Source organism: Callorhinchus milii, unplaced genomic scaffold, assembly GCF_018977255.1.
Source record: "Callorhinchus milii isolate IMCB2004 unplaced genomic scaffold, IMCB_Cmil_1.0 Scaffold1, whole genome shotgun sequence".
In the NCBI taxonomy this organism is placed as follows: Eukaryota; Metazoa; Chordata; class Chondrichthyes; order Chimaeriformes; family Callorhinchidae; genus Callorhinchus; species Callorhinchus milii.
The window spans coordinates 137,333,617-137,356,320 of record NW_024704742.1 but is presented as its reverse complement, the minus strand read 5'-3'; the positions used below and the strand labels follow the sequence as shown (position 1 = coordinate 137,356,320).

General features: G+C 51.1%; 1 protein-coding gene across 1 annotated transcript in view; it reads right to left on the bottom strand.

The window, feature by feature from the left end:
• loxhd1a (lipoxygenase homology PLAT domains 1a) overlaps nucleotides 1-22,704 on the bottom strand; it is a 47,532-nt gene that overhangs the window by 23,749 nt on the left and 1,079 nt on the right. The window contains exons 2-15 of the mRNA XM_042332000.1: nucleotides 18,565-18,700; nucleotides 13,588-13,668; nucleotides 12,755-12,939; nucleotides 11,334-11,432; nucleotides 10,361-10,509; nucleotides 9,926-10,049; nucleotides 8,053-8,303; nucleotides 7,591-7,726; nucleotides 5,706-5,866; nucleotides 5,217-5,303; nucleotides 3,354-3,489; nucleotides 2,429-2,583; nucleotides 1,915-2,075; nucleotides 85-161 (exon numbers count right to left, since the gene is read on the bottom strand). Of these exons, the coding sequence (XP_042187934.1) occupies nucleotides 85-161; nucleotides 1,915-2,075; nucleotides 2,429-2,583; nucleotides 3,354-3,489; nucleotides 5,217-5,303; nucleotides 5,706-5,866; nucleotides 7,591-7,726; nucleotides 8,053-8,303; nucleotides 9,926-10,049; nucleotides 10,361-10,509; nucleotides 11,334-11,432; nucleotides 12,755-12,939; nucleotides 13,588-13,668; nucleotides 18,565-18,700 (1,938 nt within the window). The remainder of the gene's footprint in view (nucleotides 1-84; nucleotides 162-1,914; nucleotides 2,076-2,428; nucleotides 2,584-3,353; nucleotides 3,490-5,216; nucleotides 5,304-5,705; nucleotides 5,867-7,590; nucleotides 7,727-8,052; nucleotides 8,304-9,925; nucleotides 10,050-10,360; nucleotides 10,510-11,333; nucleotides 11,433-12,754; nucleotides 12,940-13,587; nucleotides 13,669-18,564; nucleotides 18,701-22,704) is intronic.

The following is a 22,704-nucleotide window of genomic DNA, read 5'->3' as shown; positions in this document are numbered from 1 at the left end:
TTTTTCAGATCTTTGATCATCCAATCGATGATACCAAAACTTATTATTTTTATAATAGTAATAATAATTATTATGTTCACTCACTTTTAAGCATTTGAGCATCTCCGGCTGGGACCAGCTCCCGGACTATCTGTCCATCATCCTCATTCCTGTCCAGCCACCTGGGCACGAAGACAAACAGATATAAGCACAACGATAACAATAATATCATTAATAATTCTTACGTTCAGCATAGCATCTTTCACATTAGCAGATGTGTCAAAGCACTTCATAGGGTTCACTTTGAAGTGTAGTGACTGTGTGTATTCTTTGGGCGAACGCAACATCCAGTTTGCACACAGCAACGTCCCAGAAACAACCGTGAAGGTGAGTGACCCATTTTATCTGGAGGATGGTTGGCCAGGACACCGGGAGAGAGAGAGAGAGACTCCCTTCTCGTTTCCAATAGTGCCAGAGATCTTTAGCATCAATCTGAACAGGCAAACGGGACCTCGGTTTAACATCTCATCTGAAGCGCGGCACCTACGACAAAGCAGGACTCCCTCATCACTGCACCGGACTGAGAGCTCAGAGTCCCAATTTGGGGCTGGAACCCGCAAAGCAACAGTGCTGCCATCTTTGTGGTGCAGTGGTAGCACTCTCGCTTTTGAGTGAGAAGGTTGTGGGTTCAAGCCCCAAGTCAGGACTTGGAACTAAATAGTCTAAGCCGGGGGGGGGGCGGGGGGGAGGTCCAACCTTCTGGCTGCTGAGGGCCAGAGGCCCCATTTGAGAAACATCCGCGGGCCAGGTAAGTAATATTTTTGTGTTTCCCTTCCAGAAACATGTTGTATTCACTGTTGTATAATGTGTATTTACTGTGTGTACAATGTGTATTTACTGTGTGTATGAGGTGTATTTGCTGTGTGTATGAGGTTTATTTACCGTGTGTATAAGGTGTATTTAATGAGTTTATAAGGTGTATTTAACGAGTTTATAAGGTGTATTTACCGAGTGTATAAGGTGTATTTACTGTGTGTGCGAAATGTATTTATTTTGTGTGTGAGGTGTATTTACTGTGCCTATTAGGTTTATTTACCGTGTGTATAAGGTATATTTACGAGGTGTGTAAGGTGTGTGTATAATGTATGTGAAGTGCTGTTATGCAGCAGTGAATGCGCTCGCCATGCAAGTGAGAGGACTTAGGTTCGATTTCTGGGCAGGGCAAAAGCTTAGGCAAGTTTCCTTACTCTACATCTCTGTTTCCCTAAACAAGGAATAGGGAATCACACCGTAACAACAACAACAACTGGCACTTATATAGTGCCCTACACGCAGGTTAGCGCCTCAGAGCGCCTAACAGTGGCGGAGTCTGACTCCGAGCCGAGGTGGGGTGGGGGGGGGGGGTGGTGTGGCTGTACGCACTGTCGAAGAGGAAAGTTTTCAGGTGGGACTTGAAAAAGGAGGGAGAGGGGACAAGGCGGAGGGATTGAGGGAGAGTGTTCCAAACTTTTGGAGCGTAGAGACTGAAACCGCGACCGGCGATGGAGGGTGCGAGGGACGAGCAGGAGCCGGTGCCAGTCGAGCGGAGGTGCCGGGTGGTGGATTGGCGAGTGAGGAGGTCGGAGAAGGAGGGAGGGAGGGGGGGAGGGAGGGAGGGAGGGAGGGAGGGAGGGAGGGAGGGAAGGAGGGTCCAGGGAGTGAAGGGATTTGAACACGAGAGTGAGAGGATCCTGAAGTCGATCGCATAGGAACCAAAGCCAAAGTAAGTAGGAACCCGGGTGTTAGTCAACTGGCGGATCGGAGCAAACCGACCAAAAAAAGACGCCATTAGGCACCGTATCCAATGCCACGATTATTATCATATTAACATTTACTGTTATTCACTCTTGTGTTTGAGGTGCGATTCCCTGTTCTCAGATACAGACACACACAGACCTGTTACAGGGGAACTCCACGGCCTGGGACTCGGGGGCTGTCTCTTCCTTCACTACCACCTTATCCAGGTACCAGCCGCAGGTCCCTCCCCGACCATCATGGCCCACCCTGACACGCTTCACTCGCCCCAGTTTCACTGACTCGATCAGGAACTCGTCGGCCTGGGTATTGGGGTGAGAGACACAGAGAGAGAAGGAGGGAGAGAGAGAATGTCAGAGAGAGAGAGAGAGAGAGAGCGAAACACACACACACACAGTCAGAGAGAGGGAGGGAAAGGGATTGAGAGAGTCAGACACACACACACAGGGTCAAAAAGAGAGAGACCGAGCAAGAGAGAGTCAAAGACACGCACAAAGTCAGAGAGGGATAGAGACACACAGAGAGAGACACACACACACAGAGCGTCAGAGAAGGTTAGAGTCAGAGAAGGATAGAGAGAGAGACAGAGAAACACACACACACACAGTTAATGAGGGTCAGTGAGGAGCAGAGGAGTAAGGCGGTGGAAACTCACGTTGGCTTTCTCAAACTTGTTGACATTGTTCTTGCTGTCGTACAGTGCTCTCTCCCCGGTGTCGCCGAGCTCTCCCACCAGGCAGATATACACGTTGGCATCTGTGCCACTGCCACTCTTTGTGCCCGTGTAGATCACCACCCGGTACTTCAGCACTGAGCGGCCAACAACGATGACAACATCAAGAACATCATCAACAACAACATCATCAACATCATCATCAACAACAACAACATCATCAACATAATCATCATCATCATCAACAACAACATCATCAACAACATCATCAACAAGAACATCATCAACAACATAATCATCATCATCATCAACAACATCATCAACAACATCATCAACATCATCATCAACAACAACAACATCATCAACAACATAATCATCATCATCATCAACATCATCATCATCAACATCATCATCAACATCATCATCGACATCGTCATCATCAACATCATCATCAACATCATCATCAACATCGTCATCATCAACATCATCATCATCAACATCATCATCATCATCATCATCATCAACAACAACATCATCATCAACAACAACATCATCAACATCATCATCAACATCATCATCAACATCATCATCAACAACAACATTAGCAACAACATCAACAACATGAACACCATCAACAATATTAACAACAACATTATCAACAACATTATCAACAACATTATCAACAACAAGATCATCAATATCAACAATAACATCAACTACAACATCAACTACAACAAGCATTTATATAGCGCCCCACACGCAGGGCAGCGTCCCAGAGCGCTTGATCTCCAGTGTTTGCTGGAGGGCAAACCGCAGCTTGTTAGTGCCACGGATACCAGCCTCAGCGAGAGGGGAGGCTTCCTGGGCTGGGGACGGTTGGTAGAAAATCCGGGTAACGGTAACTCACCGGGAAGGACGTTCGGCACGAGGGGCCCCTCGGCTGTCAGCTCCCGGATGATCTCGTGGTCGTCCTCGTTCATGTCCAGCCAGCGATTACACTTGAAGTCGTATTTCTCTTGGGTCAGAGACTTCAGCAAACTGACCTGCGGGGACAGAGAGAGACAGGACTCACAACCCCAACCAGGGGGCCCACAACCCACACTGGGGGCTCAGACCCCACACCTCACTGGGGTCTCAGAGTTCACAGTCCAGGCTGACGTTTCCGTCTGTGCCCTTCTCAGGATATACTGTCACGCGCAGTCACTGTGTATTTTGTAGGCAAACGCGGCAACCAATTTGCACACAGCAATTTCACGCAAACAGCCATGGATTGAGTGACCAATTTTATCTGGGGGATTGTCGGGCAGGAGTGAGAAATTCCCCTCTCTTTTCGAGTAGTGGGACTTCAGTAATTAATATGTTAAATAATATCTTAAATGATATTTGCGATGTTTATATATTTGAAACATATGATCAATCTCATATGAGGGGAGTCGGTTGTGATGAGCTTTGTAGAGTGGAAACAAAAGCCTATTTATAAGCAACAAACTGTTTTCATTCCTTATCAGTCATTCTCTCATGGAAATATGTTCTGCTGCTGGAGAGAGCCTGTGTTGCATTAGTTTTTACAAGGGAACCATCTTGCAAAAGTGAAAGGTCACCTCATCAACGGCATAAACTGAGATCGATTCGAAAGAGAAAAAAGAAATTGGAACTTGGAGTCGCGAATCATATTCCAGCTTCTAAAGAAGGAAGATCAAGATTGTGATTTAAACAACTCTAAATGTACAATAATACCTGGATATGTTTGGGTGATATCCAACGGGGAACCGTACAATAATACTTGGATCCCTTTTGATGGACATATATTTGGATTCAAATTGGACGTTAAATTGGACATTAAATTGACATTACTCCTCTATCTCTCCCACACGATGGGATTGATTGACTTAAATCGTTGTGAACTACAGGATACGTCAGCATAATTCAATGCATTTTAGTTAATTATAACCATTATTAATCTGAATTAATAAACCTCGGTTAATTGTACAACATTTGTGTCAGTCCTTACTTTAACGCAGGGCCATGAAAATAAATGAACCCTTACACTTCAATAGCATAAGCACATAGGGAAATAGGAACAGGAGGAGGACATTCAGCCTCTCAAGTCTGTTCTGCCATTCGATCATGACTATTCTTTACCTCAACTCCAAATAACACTAAATTAACAGTCTAAATAACAAATAATAATAATAATCCTCGCATTTGATATAGCGCTTTTCACGTCGGGAGGACGTCCCAAAGCGTTTCACAGAACACACTGTAAAGTGAATTGACTGTATATTTGTGGGCGAACGCGGCAGCCAATTGCGCATAGCAATGTCCCACAAACAGTCGTAGATTGAAAATGACCAATTTATTATTGTTTTTGGTTTTGGAGGGATTATTATTAGGCTCTGTGTGGAGTAAGGGAACTTGCCCAAGGTTTCGCCCTCTGCCTGGAATTGAACTCAGGTCTCTCGCTTGCAAAGCGAGTGCTCTAACCACTGAGCTACAGGACTCCACAAATGACACCTGACCAGGCAGATGAGACTATGGTTTAACCGCTCATTCAAAGAATGGTGACTTCTTTGGTGAGGGTGGGGTGGGGGCGGTGAAGTTTAGGATAAGCTTCAAGGTTCAATGGATGCCAAAGCTCATGAGGAACGAGGGGTGAGTGTGAGGGGCTCCGTGTGTGTGGGAGGGGGGCGATGCTAACGGGTAGAAGGGATTTGGTGTAATGTGGTGTAGATGGTGGGGGGGGGGTGAGGGGAACATGCCAGGGACATACCCGGTTTAAATGCCAGCCGGCAAACGGGTGCCTCTTCTCATGCCAGATCCTCAGCTTGGTCAGGATGCCCAGGTCTGGCAGCTCAATCTGCCAACAGCAAGTCATGTCCCAGACACTTACAGTCCTTCCCAGTCAGAGGTAACGTCAAATGTGATTTCAGATCTCCTCCTGGCGAACGCACACCCGTCCCTCACACACACGCTCCTCGCACGCTCACTCCGCACACTCACATCCTGCTCATTCCCCTCGCACACTCGGTTCTTGCACACGGACTCTGCACACACTTGCTCCGCACTTGCTTGTGGTGGACACGTTTCTAGTTGACCCATCTGTGCCTGACAGGCTCACGGCTGACACGCTCGCGGGGACACGCTCGTGGGGACACGCTCGGGGTGACATGCTCGGGGTGACACGCTCGGGGTGACACGCTCGGGGTGACACGCTCGGGGTGACACGCTCGCGGGGGGACACTCCCCAGTGCTCACACACCATGAACTTGTCAATCTGGCCGTTCTCGAAGTTGTCGGAGTTGTTGTCCAGGCGCATCTCGTTGCTCTTGCCTTTGTCGCCGTAAATCTGCAGGAAGACGCTGGCGTCCGTGCCGGCGCTCTTAATGTCACTCGTCCAGATCCACAGCGACCAGGGGTGCTCTGCCAACAACATCACCGTGACAGTCACCAGGGGAGAATCACTGAGAGAGTCGCCGGGAGAGAGAGAGTCGTCAGGAGAGAGAGAGAGTCGCCGGGAGAGAGAGAGCGTCACCGGGAGAGAGTGGCCGGGAGAGAGTGGCCAGGAGAGAGAGAGAGTCGCCGGGAGAGAGAGAGTCACCAGGAGAGAGAGAGAGAGCGTCACCAGGAGAAAGAGAGTGTCACCGGGAGAGAGTGGCCAGGAGAGTGTGGCCGGGAGAGAGAGAGAGAGAGAGAGAGAGAGTCACCAGGAGAGGGAGAGAGTCACCAGGAGAGAGAGGGAATCACCGGGGGAGAGAGAGAGAGGGAGAGAGAGTCCCCGGGAGAGGGAGAGAGTCACCAGGAGAGAGAGAGAGAGCCGCCAGGAGAGAGAGAGAGTCGTCGGGAGAGAGAGAGAGAGAGTCGCCGGGAGAGAGAGAGAGAGAGAGAGTCGCCGGGAGAGAGAGAGAGTCGCCGGGAGAGAGAGAGAGAGAGTCGCCGGGAGAGAGAGAGAGAGAGTCGCCGGGAGAGAGAGTCACCGGGAGAGAGAGAGAGAGTTGCCGGGAGAGAGTCACCGGGAGAGAGAGAGAGTCACCAGGAGAGAGAGAGAGAGTCACCCGGAGAAAGAGAGAGAGTCACCAGGAGAGAGAGGGAGAGTCACCGGGAGAAAGAGGGAGAGTCACCGGGAGAGAGGTTATTCTGCATTTTGTGGGTGAAACACAGCAGTTTGCGCACAGTAATGTCCCACAAACAGCTATGGATTGATTGACCAATTTTATTTGGGGATTGTTGGCCAGAACACCGGGAGAGAGAGAGAGAGAGACAGAAACTCCCTTCTCTTTTCGAGTAGTGTCATGGGATCTTTAACGTCCACCTGATCAGGCAGACGGGACTTTGGTTTAATGTCCCATCTGAAGTATGGTGTCTCTGACAGTGCCATTTCCCCCACCAGCACCTCATTGGAGTGTCAGCTTATAATAATAATAATAATAATAATAATCCTTGCATTTGATATAGCGCTTTTCACGTCGGGAGGACGTCCCAAAGCGCTTCACAGAACACACTGTAAAGTGAATTGACTGTATATTTGTGGGCGAACGCGGCAGCCAATTGCGCACAGCAATGTCCCACAAACAGTCGTGGATTGAAAATGGCCAATTTATTATTGTTTGGTTTTGGAGGGATCATTATTAGGCTCTGTGTGGAGTAAGGAAACTTGCCCAAGGTTTCGCCCTCTGCCTGGAATTGAACTCAGGTCTCTCACTTGCAAAGCGAGTGCTCTAACCACTGAGCTACAGGACTCCACGCTTAGATTAAACGATTCCAATGTGGGGCTTGATCCCACAACCTTCTGACTCAGCGACAAGATTGCTATCATTGAGAATTTGGAGCAGGGGTAAGAGGGGGAGAGATGCCAAGAACAACAACAACAGCGTCTTTATGAGTGTAGCATCTTGGAGCACGTCTGGGCGCTGGAGGGTGAGGCTGAGCTCGGGCAGAGTGGAGAGCCGAGGGTGGAGAGAGAGCGGAGCCGAGAGCGGAGCTGAGGAGGAGTCGAGGGTGGAGCTGGGGGCGGAATCAGGGTGGACCTGGCATTGGAGCTGGGGGCAGAGTCAGGGTGGAGCTGGGGGCGGAATTGAGGTGGAGCTAGGGGCGGGGTTCGGGTGGGGCTGGGGCGGAGTCAGGGTGGGGCTGGATGTGATACTTGCTCTTTTGACGTTTCTGCCGCAGTGAAACCATCTCGTACAACTCCCGCTCGATCAGCCCGTCTCCCTCGTCCTCGTCCAGCCACTTCCCACACGGGAACGTCTGCTCAATACCGGTGAACGGGCAGTAAACCACCACCTGTAACCGGTAGCACAGTCACCATCACCGTAACCATCGCTGTAACCGCTCACACCAGCAACACGGGATTTCTATTATTATTAAAGTTGGAGAGGAGAGGTTCCATGTCAATGAGGTGCTCTCTCCGCACCACACAACCCCCCCTCCCCCCCAGTGCTACACTGGAGCCGCAGCCTGCACTGAGACAACATGGGCGGGTGGATGATGGGGGGAATGATGTGTGGGGGCTTGAACCCACAAACCCCTGCCTAGAGATGAGAGCACGGAGCGGCTGAGGCACAAGTTAGGGCAAATAACCGGGTATTTACCCCGCCTTCCCCTCTCACCTTCTCACAGAACCATCCTGAGCTGACGCCGCAGTTATCGTGGCCGATGGTGACACGGCTGAGGGGGCTGAGCAGCGCCGCGATCTCCACGTTGAAGATGTCGATCTGCGCCCGCTCAAACTGCCCGCCTTCTAGAAAGATCTTCCCGCTGTTCTTCATCCCCTTGGTGCCGTGGAGCAGGATGTGGATCTTGGAGTTAGTGCCGGCCCCTCGCACGTCGCCCGTTATCACCGAGACATTGTAAACAATCCCTGGACAGAGCAATAGTTCATCGGATCGACATTTTAATATTTATTAATGATTGGGGTTGAGGCACAGATCAGCCCACGATTCAATTAAAATGGCTGAACTGGCTCGAGGGGCTGAATAGAATAATAATATATTATTGGGTAGGGGGGTAAACAGTGAGAAGGATAGGAGCCGACTGCAGGAAGACATAGACAGAACGGTAAAATGGGTGACACATGGCAGATGAGTTTCAATGTGGAGAAATGTGAGGTAATGCATTTTGGTATAAAGAATGAGGGCCAATATAGGCGATAATACAATCTTAAAGGGGGCAAAAGAACAGAGAGACCTGGGGGGGGCAGGTAAATGAATCCTTGAAGGTGGCAGGACAGGGAGATAAGGCTGTAAAAAGGGCATATGGGATACTGGGCTTTATAAATAGGGGCATAGAGTACAAGAGTCAGGAGGTGATGATTAACCCATATAAACATTGGTTAGGCCTCAGTTAGAATACTGCCCCAGTTCTGGGCCCCACACTATAGGAAGGACGTTAAGGCATTGGAAAGGGTACAGAGGAGATTTACGAGGATGGGACCAGGAATGAGGGACCGTGATGAGGAAAGGCGAGAGAGACCGGGATTATTCTCATTGGAGCAGAGAAGGTTACGAGGACCTAATAGAGGTCTTCAAAATCATGAGGGGATTTGATAGGTTAGAAAGGAAAAACTGTTCCCACTGGTGGGTGTGTCGGTGACTCGGGGTCACAGATTCAAAATAGTCTCTAAAAGAAGCCGAGGGGAGGTGAGAAGAAATTTTAACGCAACGAGTTGTTTGGATCTGGAACCCATTGCCTGAAAGGGCGGTCGAGGCCGATTCGATAACTACTTTTAAAAACGCGGTGGACGGGTATTTGAAGAGGATGGGATTGCAGGTTATGGGGAAAGGGCTGAGGAGTGGGACTGACATTAATTGCTCTGTTCAAAGAGCCGCACAGACTCGATGGGCCGAATGGCCTCTTTTTGTGCTGTACAATTCTATGATTCTATGAATAATCCTTGCATTTGATATGATGCCCTATCAGGTCATTCAGACGTCCAAAAGCGCTTCACGGACACACTGTAAAGTGGACTGTATTTTACAGATGAAACACAACAGCCAATCGGTTGTGTTGTGTCTTGTAGCTCAGTGGTTAGAGCACTCGCTTTGCAAGCGAGAGACTGAGTTCAATTCCAGGCAGAGGGTGAAACCTTGGGCAAGTTTCCTTACTCCACACTGAGCTACAAGACTCCTGTAGGGTGGTCGTAGCTGATATCAATGGCAGGCTATGTGATTTTAGCTGGTTAGACTCCAGCAGTTCCCCCAACGCCTGGGGGTCCCCAAGCCTTGGCTCTTGCCAACCTGCGCCTAATACTTTCCGGAATTAGGTAAGAAGGATGACTCCCTCCAGGGAGAGAGTGAGAGAGCGCATTCCATTCCAACAATCTATCTCTGGGATTTCCATGTGTCGGGAATTCTCAGCTTAGTTTGGAGACTCTTAAGCAACAGTGATGGGTTTCCACATGTGTCAGACCAAGAGGAAAAAAAGATGGAATGGTCCTCAGGCTAAGAGCGGGAGGGAATCTGGAGCCCCCATTCCCTCGCTCACCTGTGGCGTGCATCCCTCCCACCAGGACATCCCGCTGGATTTTGCCATCGTCTTCGTCCATCGCAAACCAGCGGTTCACAGGGAATTCGTACAGGGTTTTATTGCCAATGTCGTCAATGCACACCTAGAGATACAACACACGCAGGGATTATACCTGCCCGAGCGGGAAAACACACACAAACACACACACACACACACACACACACTGGGGTTCAGGGGAGACCAGGCCACGGCACAGCCTGTCCTCACCCACCGTAACACAACAGTAAACTCGCTCTCACTCTCTCCCTCTCTCTCCATCACCCTCTCCCTCTGTCTCTCTCTCTCTCTCTCTCTCTCTCTCTCTCTGCCTTTCTCTCCCTCTGCCTCTCTCTCCCTCTGCCTCTCACACAGTTTCTCTCCCCCTCCCACTCTCTCTCTCTCTCTATGACAAACCTTGTCCAGGAACCAGCCTGCGGACGAGCCCTTGTTGTTGTGGCCGATGGTGATTTTTTGCAGGCGGCCGAGGTTGGGGGAGTCGATGGTGAACTTGTCCTCGCTGCCTTTCTCAAAGTTATTCTTGTCATTGTCCAGCCGCCTCTCCCCTGTGGGACACACAGCATCACGTATGTGTGCGCACACCCGTGTGTGTGTGTGTGTGTGTGTGTGTGGGCGTGCGAGCGTGGGCATGTGTGTGTGTGTGTGAGTGAGTGCGCATGTGTGCGTATGTGTGTGTGCATGTGTGGGTGTGTATTTGTGTGCGTGTATGTGGGTATGTGTGTGAGCGTGTTGGTGCGTGTGCTTGGGGGGGGACGTGGAGAAAGGAAGAGAGAGAGAAAGGGAGAAAGAGGAGAGAGAGGGGAAGAAAGAGAGAGGGAAATAAAGGAGAGAGAAGACTGGCTAAAGCATGAAAAAGAAAGACAGAGACAGTGAGAGAAAGGATACTTTACAGCACGGTCTCGCTGTCAGCCCATAGATTTATCCGGGGGATTGTTGGGCAGAGAGAAACCCCCTTCCTCTCTTCAACGTCCGCCTGAACAGAGCACAGACGGGTCAACGTCTCACCCAAAACACGGTGCCACAAGCAGCTGTGGAATGAGTGACCAAATTTGGGAAAGTTTTATTGGGATTATTACCCCCGGAAAATGATCCGCTCATTGATTAACAAACGGGTTCCTACTTACCGCTAGGTAAACAGAGGCGTGTGAAGCAAGGAAACTTGCCTAAAGTTTCGCTCTGCTTGGAATCGAACCCGGGTCCTCTCGCTTGTAAGGCGAGCGCTCTAAACCAATATGCTACGGGTTCGTAATGGTTTGAATGAGCAAGAGAGAGAGAGAGAGAGAGAGATACACACACACACACACACAGCTGTGAAGGCGTGTAAATGCGGGCGGTGCTGTGGAGCACACGGTTATGGTTACGGTTTTACCCGTGTCCCCATTCTCGCCGAACATGTTAAGGAAGACGTCCGCGTCTGTGCCACTGCCCTTCATATCGGGTGTGAACACACTGACAATGTACTTGTTTACTGGGGAGAGAGAGCAAGAGAGAGAGAGACAGCTTTACCACAGCAGCGACAATGATAACAGGAGGGGAACACAGGGCACGCACACACACATGCGCACACAACGCACTGCATACACACACACACCACACACACACCTCACTCACACACTGCACACACGCAAGCACAGTACACATACTATACACGCACACTATATATACAGAGTGTACACCACAGACATGCACAGCCCACAAAGACATGCTAGAGACCCATATGCCACAGGCAGAGACATGTGCCCACAGAACATACATACACAGTATACACAGGGTTGGGCTGGGTTGGGTTGGGGTTGGGCTGGGCTGGAGTTCGGTTGGGCTGGGTTAGGTTAGGTTGGGTTGGGTTGGGCTGGGGTTGGGTTGAATTGGGGTGAGTTGAGCTGGGGCTGGGTTGAGTTGAGCTGGGCTGGGTTAGGTTGGGCTGGGTTGGGGTTAGTTTGGGGTTGGGCTGGGGTTGGGTTGGGTTAGCTTAGGTTGGGTTGGGCTGGGTTTGAGTTAGCTGTCTTGGGATTTGGTTGGGCTGGGCTAGGGTTGGCCTGGGGTTGGGTTGGAGTTGGGTTAGCTGGGTTGGGGTTTGGTTGGGCTGGGCTAGGGTTGGGTTGGGCTGAGGCTGGGCTGAGTTAGCTTAGGTTGGGCTGGGTTGGGGTTGGGTTAGCTGGGTTGGAGTTGTATTGGGTTGGGCTGGGGTTGGGTTGGGCTGGGGTTGGGATGGGCTGGGGTTGGGATGGATTGGACTGGGCTAGGATTGGGTTGGGCTGGGGTTGGGCTGGGGTTGGGTTGGACTGGGGTGGGGTTAGGTTGATCTGGGGTTTGGTTGGACTGGGGTCGCTTGGATTGGGCTGGGGTTGGGAAGGGATTGGGCTGGGTATGGGTTGGATTGGGCTGGGTTAGATTAGGTTGGGTTGGGCTGGGTTCAGTTAGGCTGGACTGGGCTGTGGTTGGGTTGAGTTGGGTTGGGTTATGTTTGGTTGGGTTATGTTGGGATGGGTTATGTTGGGATGAGTTATGTTGGGATGGGGTTGGGTTGGGCTGGGTTTGGGCTGGGTTAGATTAGGTTGGGCTGGGCTGGGTTTAGTTGGGCTGATATTGGGTTGGGTTGGGTTGAGTTGGGCTGGGCTGAGTTTGGGTTGGGTTGGGATGGGTTGAGTTGGGTTGGGCTGGGTTCAGTTGGGCTGGGGTTGGGTTGGGTTTGGTTGGGCTGGGGTTGAGTTGGGCTGGGGTTGGGCTGGGTTATGTTGGGATGGGTTATGTTGGGAAAGGTGGGAGTAACATGGAGAGTTTCAGACTCACGTTTGGGCACATCCATGGGGTTGAGGCTGCCCAGGAGGTCCCTGACGTGCAGTCCATCGCCCTCCTCGCGGCTCAGCCATTGGTTACAGGGGAAGTAGAAGCGCAGATGTGGCCGGTTCATTTCGGTCACCACCACGCGGTCCAGGAACCAGCTGGCGTTCATTCCCGTGTTGTCGTGCTCGATCCTGGCAACACAGCGAAGTGAAGCCGTTACTATGGCAATAACACCGCATTAACAAGCAACAGCACCGTGTGTTACCATGGAAACAACACAGCGATACAATCGCAACAGCACAGCAATACCATGCCAAAAATACAGATTATTTTTTGGGGGGGGTGGTGGGGGGGCGGTCAGCCGGGTGTCTGACACATGGAGAAACCCATCACCGTTGCTTAAGAGTCTCCAAACCAAACTGGGAATTCCCTGCATCCCATCTCCGCACGGAAATCCCAGAGATAGATTGTTGGAATGGATACCTCTCTCTCTCTCCCTGGAGGGACACATCCCGCTTACTTAATTCCGGAGAATATTAGGCGCGGGTTGGCAAGAGCCAAGGCTTGAGGACCTCAGAGCGTGTGTTGGGGTAACTGCTGGAGTCTACCCAGCTCAGAGCGCAGTCTGGCCAGCTTTCCCACTGCTTGGACCATCCTACCAGGTAGGGCTTTGGTTTGCATTGTTAACAGCTAAGAGGGATGATTCCCAGACTCTCGTGACTGCTCTGCCCTTCCAAGCACAGTGGGATGAGTGGGATGATTCCTTGCCCCCAGCGACTGTTCTGCACCCCCCCCCCGCCCGCCCCCTCCCCAATTGCGTTACCAAAGCAACAACACACCTGAGTTTCTGGAGCAACCCCACATTGTTCGTCTTGACCCGGAAGACATCAGTCTTGTTCTTCTCAAAGGCCGTCTTGCTCCTGGAATAGAGGAGACACAGAGAGGGAGGTGGGGGGTCAGGCGGCCTGGAGCCCTCACACAGCCTTCACAGCACACTCTCCCCTCCCCTCCCCATCTTACCCCCCACTCCCCCTCTTCCCCCCTCAATCCCGTCAACTCGATGACAACTCATAGCCCACATTCTCTCTGGTAATTATAAAACATTACAAGTTACTTCAACCTCCGAACCCCCGACACCCCCACTTGTCACTCTCATCTTTTCCTTTCCCCAACCTCCCACCCCTCAGTAGCCCCACTTCTCCCACCATTCTCCTTACCCCCATAACTTCCCTTCCCACTCATTCCCCCTCGCCACTCCCCTTCCCCTCCCCCCCAGCCCACAACTCCTCTGCGGCCTCACTCCCCCCTCCCGGAAACCTCATCCCGCAAGAATCCTAATCGATCTCAAAAGTCACAAACTTATCACATAAGATTCACGGAGTAAAGTTTGCGGCGTTCCTCAACCGACGAACCATCACCACCAGGTGGCAGCAGTCAGGTGGCTCTTCCTCTGCAATTCCTGGTGGCTGCCATTTCCTTTCAATCGGAGGCGGATGACTTTTAATGTTGGAAATTTTAGGCTCTACATAGGGAGCTTTCGTGGGCGGAAGGTTTGGCATGGGGAAGAGCGAGAGTTGTAATGTTCTTACCGGGGGGGGGCCGAGATTTACAAAAATCGACCTCTTCTGATTGAAGCAAAATGGCTTCCGCTGAAGAGGAAAGAACCACTTACCTGGGAAATAGGGGGCTGCGGCAGGAGGGAGGGAGGGAGGGAGAGAGGGAGCGGGAGGCAGCCACGTTAAATCAGGAACGGCGCAAGCTTTTCCCACAAAACAAAACACTAAAAATAAGACCATACATGGCGTTCCATCCCATTTATCCGCCATTCCCGGGGGAAGTCCCGGCCGTTTCCCAGGAATCCCAGGAGAATGGGCAGGACTAATGGGTCTGAAATATCATGTATTTTACCTTCCCGGGGGAAAAGGATAAAAACCTCAGGAGAGACAGACACGCCTGGGGTGGGGGGTAGCGGTGGGAAGTTCGGATACTCAGGACAGAAGACGAGTGATGTTCCAGTGTTTTATTAGCCTCCAGACGCCTCCTCCCTCTTCCCTAACTTCCTCTCCCTACTTCCTCCATCTCCGTCCAAATGTTTGTTGATAAAACAGCAGGAACATCATTGCGTCTTCTCCAATGTCGCCCCCCACCCCTCCCCAGTGGCCGGGAAACAGGAAGTTATCTGATCTGTTCCATCTCCATTTTGCATGGCTTTCCATCCTCTTACCACCATGACCAACCTCACGCCACCTTATCACGTCGTCGAGATGCCTCAAAGCGCTTCACAGGAGCTTACTGTCATGCGTAGTGACTGTAGTATTTTTGTGGGCAACCGATTTGCGTACAGCAAGGTCCCAAAAAACAGCCACGAAGTGAGCAAATGATTGTATCTGGGAAATTATCGGTCAGGACACTAGTCCCAAAGGATCTTCAACATCCACATGAACAGCGCACAGCCTGGACTGTGAGTTCAAAGCCCCCGACGTGGGGTGGGGGTGGGGCGGGGGGGGAGGGGGGGGGCGCTCAAACCCACAACCTCCCGACTCCTAGGTCCCGCTCCCGATTTAAAGGGGCCACAGCAGTCTTCAGAGGAGTGGGGGTTGTGGCTGAATGGGATGGGATGGGGTCCCTTTGAAAGGCTGTGGTACTGAGGTCTGGAAACCCATGCAGTTTGTGAAGCTTTGAAAAGAGTCGAGAGACCAGTACATCTCTCTACACCAACACTCCTCCCGCACAGCCTGCTCAGGCTCTGAAAATTCATGATGTTCCATCTTTTTTCCTATGGTTTGCCGACGAGAAGCTAAACTCTCACCATCAACATCAACACCAACAACAGTACTTGCATTTATACAGCGCCCCGCACTGGGAGAGGGTGGGTGGGGAAGAGGCACTCAATTGGAGTTGAAGTACAGATCAGCCATGATCTAATAGAATGGCGGAACAGGCTTGACGGGCTGAATGGCCTACTCCTGTTCCTATGTGCCTCAGTTCCTATGATTTTTCTATCCCCCTTTGATCCGTTTGCCTCAAATAAAAAGGCAAACATCCCCATCTGGTGGTGAAGAATGAACACTGGGTTGGAGAGAATAACATAGAGCCACTCACACTAACGCAAAGCTTCCCATGTTGGAGAGCGTCTCAAAGCTCTTGACAAAGATGGAATGGGAGCTGAGATTGGGGTGGGGTGGGGGGTCGGTGGGGGGGAATACAAGGGGGTCGACTAAAGGCGCGGTCAAAGAGGAAGGCTTTTAGACGGGTTTTGAAAGCGGAGAGGGAGGGAGGGAGGAAGGCGGAGGGATTTCCGGAGGGTGTGTGTACACATGGAGAGGTAAACAACAACAACTTGAACTTACACAGTGCCATCCATGCAGGATAGCATGGAGGAGTGGCTAACAGTGGCGGAGCCTGATGCCGAGCTGGGGAAAAAGGTGGAGGTGACGGCAGGCAGGGTCGAAGAGGAAGGTATTTAGACTTGATCTAAAAGAGGAGGAGGGGACAAGGCCAGGGATTTAGGAAGAGTGTTCCACAGGTTCAGGGTGAAGTGGCCACGGTTGGTGGAGCGGGGGGGGGGTGGGGTGGCGAGGGCGAATCAAAACAAAAGGCCAGAGCCAGCAGGCAGTGGCTCCAGGAGTAAGAGGTCGGAGAGGTACGGAGGTGCCAGAGCATGAAGCGATTTATAGATGAGTGAGAGGATCTCGAAATCGATCCGTTCTGTGATATGGAGCCAGCGGAGCCTGACGAGGACTGGGGTGATCCGGGAACGGAGTTTGGAGTGAGTGAGTATACGGGCGAGGAGTCTGGCGAGGACTGGTCATAATAATAATAATCCTTGCATTTGATAGAGAGCCTTAACACGTCTGTTTTTGGAGGGATTATTACAATTCGCCAATGGACTAACCACCAACAGAGGCCTGTGGAGTAAGGACACTTGCCTAAGGTTTCACTCTGCCCAGGAATCGAACCTGGGTCCTCTCGCTTGTGAGGCAAATGCGCTGACCACTACACTGCACCACTCCACGTATGGGGGTTCTCTGATGGGCTGGGGGGGGGGGTGGGGGGGGGCTTAGGGAGTAGATCACAGCGGAGACATCGCCTATTTTAACCTCTGACTGCCCGATGACAAAATATAGCAAAAGAGGTCTGGAACATCATGCATTTTCTGGCAAACCAACACAGGCACCTCTACTAAAGCCAAACACAGTCATTGTTCTCCTGGTCTGAGGTGGGGCTGAACCTATAAAAGCAGTCGGTACCTCTTCTCGGTGCTGTAGGTGGGATGAACACAAAGTTACGGTTAAGATTCCTGGTCGCCACAAAATGCTTTTGCTCCTCTGCGCTAAGCAGAAGTCTTCACTTCACACATTCCGGAAGACAGCTTTAATAATAATAATAATAATAATAATAATAATCCTTGGGTTTGATATAGCGCCTTACCATGGAATCATCAGCACAGAAGGAGGCCCATCGTGTCTGTGCCACTACCCACTAGTCCCACTCCCCCGCTGTTACACCATAGTCCTGCAAATGTTTCCTTTCCATGTACCTATTGATTGGGGAGGGGGGAGGGCGGGGGGGAAGCAGGGTGATCAAAAGCACGGTCAAAGAGGAGGATCTTGAGATAGGTCTCGAAGGTGGCAAGGGAGGGGATGAGGCAGAGGGACTGTGGGATGGAGTTCCAGAGGGTGGGGGCAGAGTGGCAGAAGGCTCGCCTGCCAATGGTGGGGCATGTGAGGCGGGAGACGGGAAGCAGGCCGGAGCCCGCTGAGCAGAGGGAGCGAGCAGGACAGTAGGGGGTTTAGGAGGTTACAGAGCTAAAGGGGAGCAAGGTCATGGAGGGCTTTGAAGGTGAGAACCAGGATCTTGAACTGTATCCTCGGTGTGATGGGAGTCAGTAAACTAGGGTGAGGATGGGGGTGGTAGGGTAACGGAGCCTGGTGCGGGAGAGGACACAGGATGCAGAGCTCTGGATGACCTGCAGCCTATGGAGGGAGGAGTTGGGGAGGCCGACAAGCAATGAGTTTGCATAGTTAAGCCTGGATGTTATTGAATGCGTGTATGAGGGTTTCGGTGGCCTGCGGTGTGAGACAGTGGCGGAATCGGGCAATGTTGCAGAGGTGGGGCAAGGCAGAGCGGGTAATGGCACGGATGTGGGGTAGAAAGGATAGTGGAGGAAGGAAACTTGCCTAAGGTTTTGGCCTGCCCAGGAATCGAACCCAGGTCCTTTCAGTTGCGAGGCGAGTGCTCTGAACACTGAGCTACAGGACTCCACTGTACGTGTTGCAGATTAAATTAAATAAGGTTGGACAGCAACTGCCAATGACCTGAGCCATTGATTTACCTCAGCTCCAAGGAGCCCCTACTTATCTCCCCATTCAAGGAGGACAGTCACTAGTTGGTCATTTGACAACCGACACGCACAAGTTTGAGCCTCACTGGGTGGCTGGCAGGTACCAGGACCACCCTGTGAGCTTCCCGGTGCGTAACGCAGCTCAGCATGAAATGTGCGAGAGCATTGCCACCATCTTCCTGTCCACAGCTCAGGTCCATGTCCCTTCCCACCGAGCGATGGTTCCACTCACTGGCACTCGTTGTCACTCACACTCACGATACATTCACACACATCCTCACATACACTGATGCTCACATTCACGCTCGTGCACACTCATACACATACACTCATGCTCACACTCACAGTCACACTCACTCACTCGCACACACTCATCCACACACTGACCCACATACTCACACACACATTGACGCTCACTCCCACACTCACACACCTGCCCCGGGAGGAGTGGGTGTGAGGGGCTGTTACTTACTTGCTGGACAGATGGACTTTGGGGGTGATCCCGAACACCCCGAAGAGTGTGACGAAGATGTTGGCATCAGTGCCGGCCCCTCGCACATCCCCCGTGACTGTCACCACCTCGAACACTGTGGGGGGAGAGGGGTGAGGGGGGGAAACCGAAGGAGGGGGGAGAAGGGGGTAAAAAGTGGGGGAAGAGGAGTGGGGGGGGGAGAGCGAGGGTGTTGGAGAGGAAAGGGGGAGAGCGGGGGAGGGAATGGTGGGGGGGTGAGGGGGGAACGGGGAGTGGTGGGTGGTGGGGAATGGGGGAGAGCAGCGGGGGAGCGTGTTGGGGGGGTGGGGGGGAGAGCGAAGAGGGATCAGTGAGAGCATGGAGTGACTGGCTTGAGTGGGGACTGAGGAGGTGAGAGCAGGGGAGGAGATGTTGACTCTTCTGTTTGCTCAGCCGGGTGTCCGACACATGGGGAAACCCATCAACGTGCTCAAGAGTCTCCAAACCAAGCTGATAGATTATTGGAATGGAATACTCTCTCTCTCCCTGGAGGGAGGCATCCTGTTTATCTAATTCCAGAGAGTATTAGGCGCAGGTTGGTGAGAGCCAAGGCTTGGGGACCCCAGAGTGTGAGTTGGGGGTAACTGCTGGAGTCTAACCAGCTAAAACCACATAGCTTGCCATTGATATCATTGGCTCGCAAGCAGGTAGATGGTGAGTAGATATGTGTGTGTGTGTGTGTGTGGGGTGGGGGGGTTGGGGAGGGAGGAAAACAGTGAGTAGACAACAACAACTTGCATTTATATAGCGCCCTTCACGCAAGGCAGAACCTCGGAGCACTCACAAGGGGCTGATGGGGGAGACAGTGAGTAGCTGGAGGTTAGAGGATGGTCAAAAGGAACCACAAGATGTGACCAGAAGAGGTAATAATAATAATAAAAATAATAATCATGATACGCATTTGATACAGCACCTTATCACATCGTCGAGTCGACTCAAAGCGCTTCATAAAATATATTGTAGAGTGGATTGACTGTGTATTTTGTGGGCGAAAACGGCAGCCAATGTACGCACAGCAGCGTCCCACAAACAGCCGTGGAGTGAGCCATCAGAGTTATTTGTGGGATTGTTGGCCAGGACACCAGAAGAGAGAGAGAGAAACTCCCTTCTCTTTTCAAATAGATCGTGGGGATCTTTAACATCCACCTGAACAGGCAGACAGGACCTCAGTTTAATGTCTCAACCAAAGGACGGCACCTCTGACAATGCAACACCCCACCCACCCCCCCCATCACTGCATTGGAGTGTCATCTTAGACTATGTGTTTCCAATCCCGACGCACAACCTTCTGACTCAGAAGAGAGAGAGCGCTCTCACTGAGCCAGGCTGACATCTTCATGGAGTCCTGTAGCTCAGTGGTTAGAGCGCTCGCCTCACAAGCCAGAGACCTGGGTTCGATTCCCGCCTCGGGCAAGTTTCCTTACTCCACACGTCTGATAATAATCCCTCAAGAAAAAAAATAAAATAACATAATGACTTGGTCACTCAATCCACGACTGTTGCTGGGACGCTGCTGTGGGCAATTGGCTGCTGCGTTTTGCCCACAAATATACAGTCAATTCACGTTACAGTGTATCCTGTGAAGCGCTCTGAGACGTCACGAAGACGTGATAAGGCGCTGTACCAGATGCCAGGATTATTATCATTATAAAATAAAAGCTGGACTAATCACGTAATCACGTCGTCGAGACGTCTCAAAGCGCTTCACAGGATACACTGTAAAGTGAATTGACCGTATTTCGTGAGTAATTTAGGAAAGCAAGTGAGACGGGGGGGTCTATAATCTCCCCTCTCCCCCTCCCCTCGCTTAGCACCTTACACCGAGTCCAGAGAGAACAAAGGCTGTGCTGACCTCTGTACCACGTGTCGTTTGAGCGCCAGATCATGTGTGATGCTGAGTGCTTCCAGTGCAATCAATACCCCGTCTCAGCCACTAAATATTTTACACTCCAATCCCATTCACGGCAGCTTCCTGTGGCAAGGACCTGAGGCCGCCATGCAGCGAGGGGACAGGGGATACTCTGCTGGGTGGTGACAACAATCCTCGCGTTTGATATCGCACCTTATCACAGCGTCGAGACATCTCATCTCAAAACGCTTCACAGGATTTACTGTAAAGTGTAGCCGCTGTGTATTCTTTTGGGCTGGTGCCAGTTTGCACACAGCAGCGTCTCACAAACAGCCATGGAGTGAGCGACTGATTTTATCTGGGGGAGGGGGGTGTTATTGGCCAGGACACAGGGAGAGAGAGAGAAAGAGAAAGAGAGAGAGAGAAACTCCCTTCTCTTTTTCAAGGGAACTTTGGAGATCGTTAACGTCCACTCAAACAAGCACAGACGGGACCTCGGTTTAAGGTCTTGTCCAAAGGATGGGACCGACATCAATGCTGTGTTCCCCTCAGCACTGTATTAAAGCAACAGCCTCGACTGTGAGCTCAAATTCCTGATGTAGGGTTTGAACCCACAACTTTCTGGCTCCGAGGCGAGAGCACTACCACTGAGCCAGGCTGGGAAGTGGCACGCGGGGGGGGCGTTGGGGTGATCCTGGAGAGAATGGAAGAATCATTCTTGGGTCAGGCAGACTCAAGAGAGTCTCCAAACGAAAGAGACCCAAAGAAATTTCCCTTTGGATGCGCACAAATATCCCTTTTGGAATATTTATGTTATGTCAGGGCATCAAGGGATATTGGACAAAGGCGGGTAATTGGAACTGAGGTACAGATTAGCCACAATCTTATAGAATGGCGGAACAGGCTCAAGGGGCTGAATGGCCTCCTCCTGTTCATATGTTCCTATGGACTCTCTCCCCCCCTGAGGGACTCACCTCATCCCAGAGAGTTTGGAACAACAACAACTTGCATTTACACAGCGCCCCTCGGGCTGGGTTGGGTCCCAGAGTGCTGGACATTAGTGCGGCACGCCACCGAGCCAGGGAGGAGGGGGAGGTGGCTGTAAGGTCGAAGAGGAAGACGAGGGGCACGTTTCCTTACTCCGCACGCCTCGGTTTACCTTGCGGTAAGTAGGAACCCAGTTGCTAGCTCCGAGGGTAATAATTCCTTCAAAAAAATAATTTGGTCACTCAATCCCACGACTGTTTGTGGGACGCTGCTGTGCGCAATTGGCTGCCGCGTTTGGCCCACAAAATATAGTCACTACGTTTTACAGTGTATTCCGTGAAGCCCTTTGAGACGTCTCTCGAAAGCGTAATAAGGCCTATATCAAATGCAAGGATTATTTTATTTTGTTTTTTGTTCGGCTTCAAGCGGAATTTTGAAATTCGTGACACGATTTTTACAATGCAGAGTTTTTTTTAAACGATGGGAATAAATTTTCCTCGATTTGGAGAAAATCAGGGGATTAAAAAGGCAAATGTAGATTTTTAACCAATTAAAAAAAAAACAAAGTTAATTATAATGATGATTCAATCAGTTCGGGCTTGGAAATTCCACCCAGCCTTACCCAATAAGTTTGTTTTAGAAATAAAGTAAGTATAATTCTCACATTTAATACAGTGACGTCTCAAAGCGCTTCACAGGATATGCTGTGAAGTTTATCAGCTGTATTTTATAGGCGCTCGATTTGCACACAGCAGTCTCCTACGGAGAGCCATGATGTGTACGATCAGCTTTATCTGGGGGTTTGTTGGCCAGGACACCAGGAGAGAGAGAGAAACTCCCGTCTCTTTTCAAATGATGCTGTGGGATTTTTAGCGACCACCTGAACAGACAGACAGGACCTCGTTTACCGTCTCATCCGAAGGACGGCACTACACTGGAGTGTCAGCCTAGACCGGGGGCTTGATCAAGGAAGGGACTGCCACCCACCGAGCCAGGCTGATAGCATCTAAAATGGGGGAGAATTTCTGAAGCCGATTTCTCTGCGGATAAAAAAAATCAGATTCCAAGTTAACACTCGGTTGAAGATTTGTTCCATATTATGCAGCTTTTAAGAAGATTTTCTGATTATGAAACAGAAACCCAAATTGGGGTTTGTTTAAGAAAGAGCAATGGGGGGCGGAGGGGGGAATGGATGGATCAAACAGCCTTCTTCACCCGAACCTCCTCCGTGTGATTTACAGTTCGCCGAGAAGTCATGCGATCAC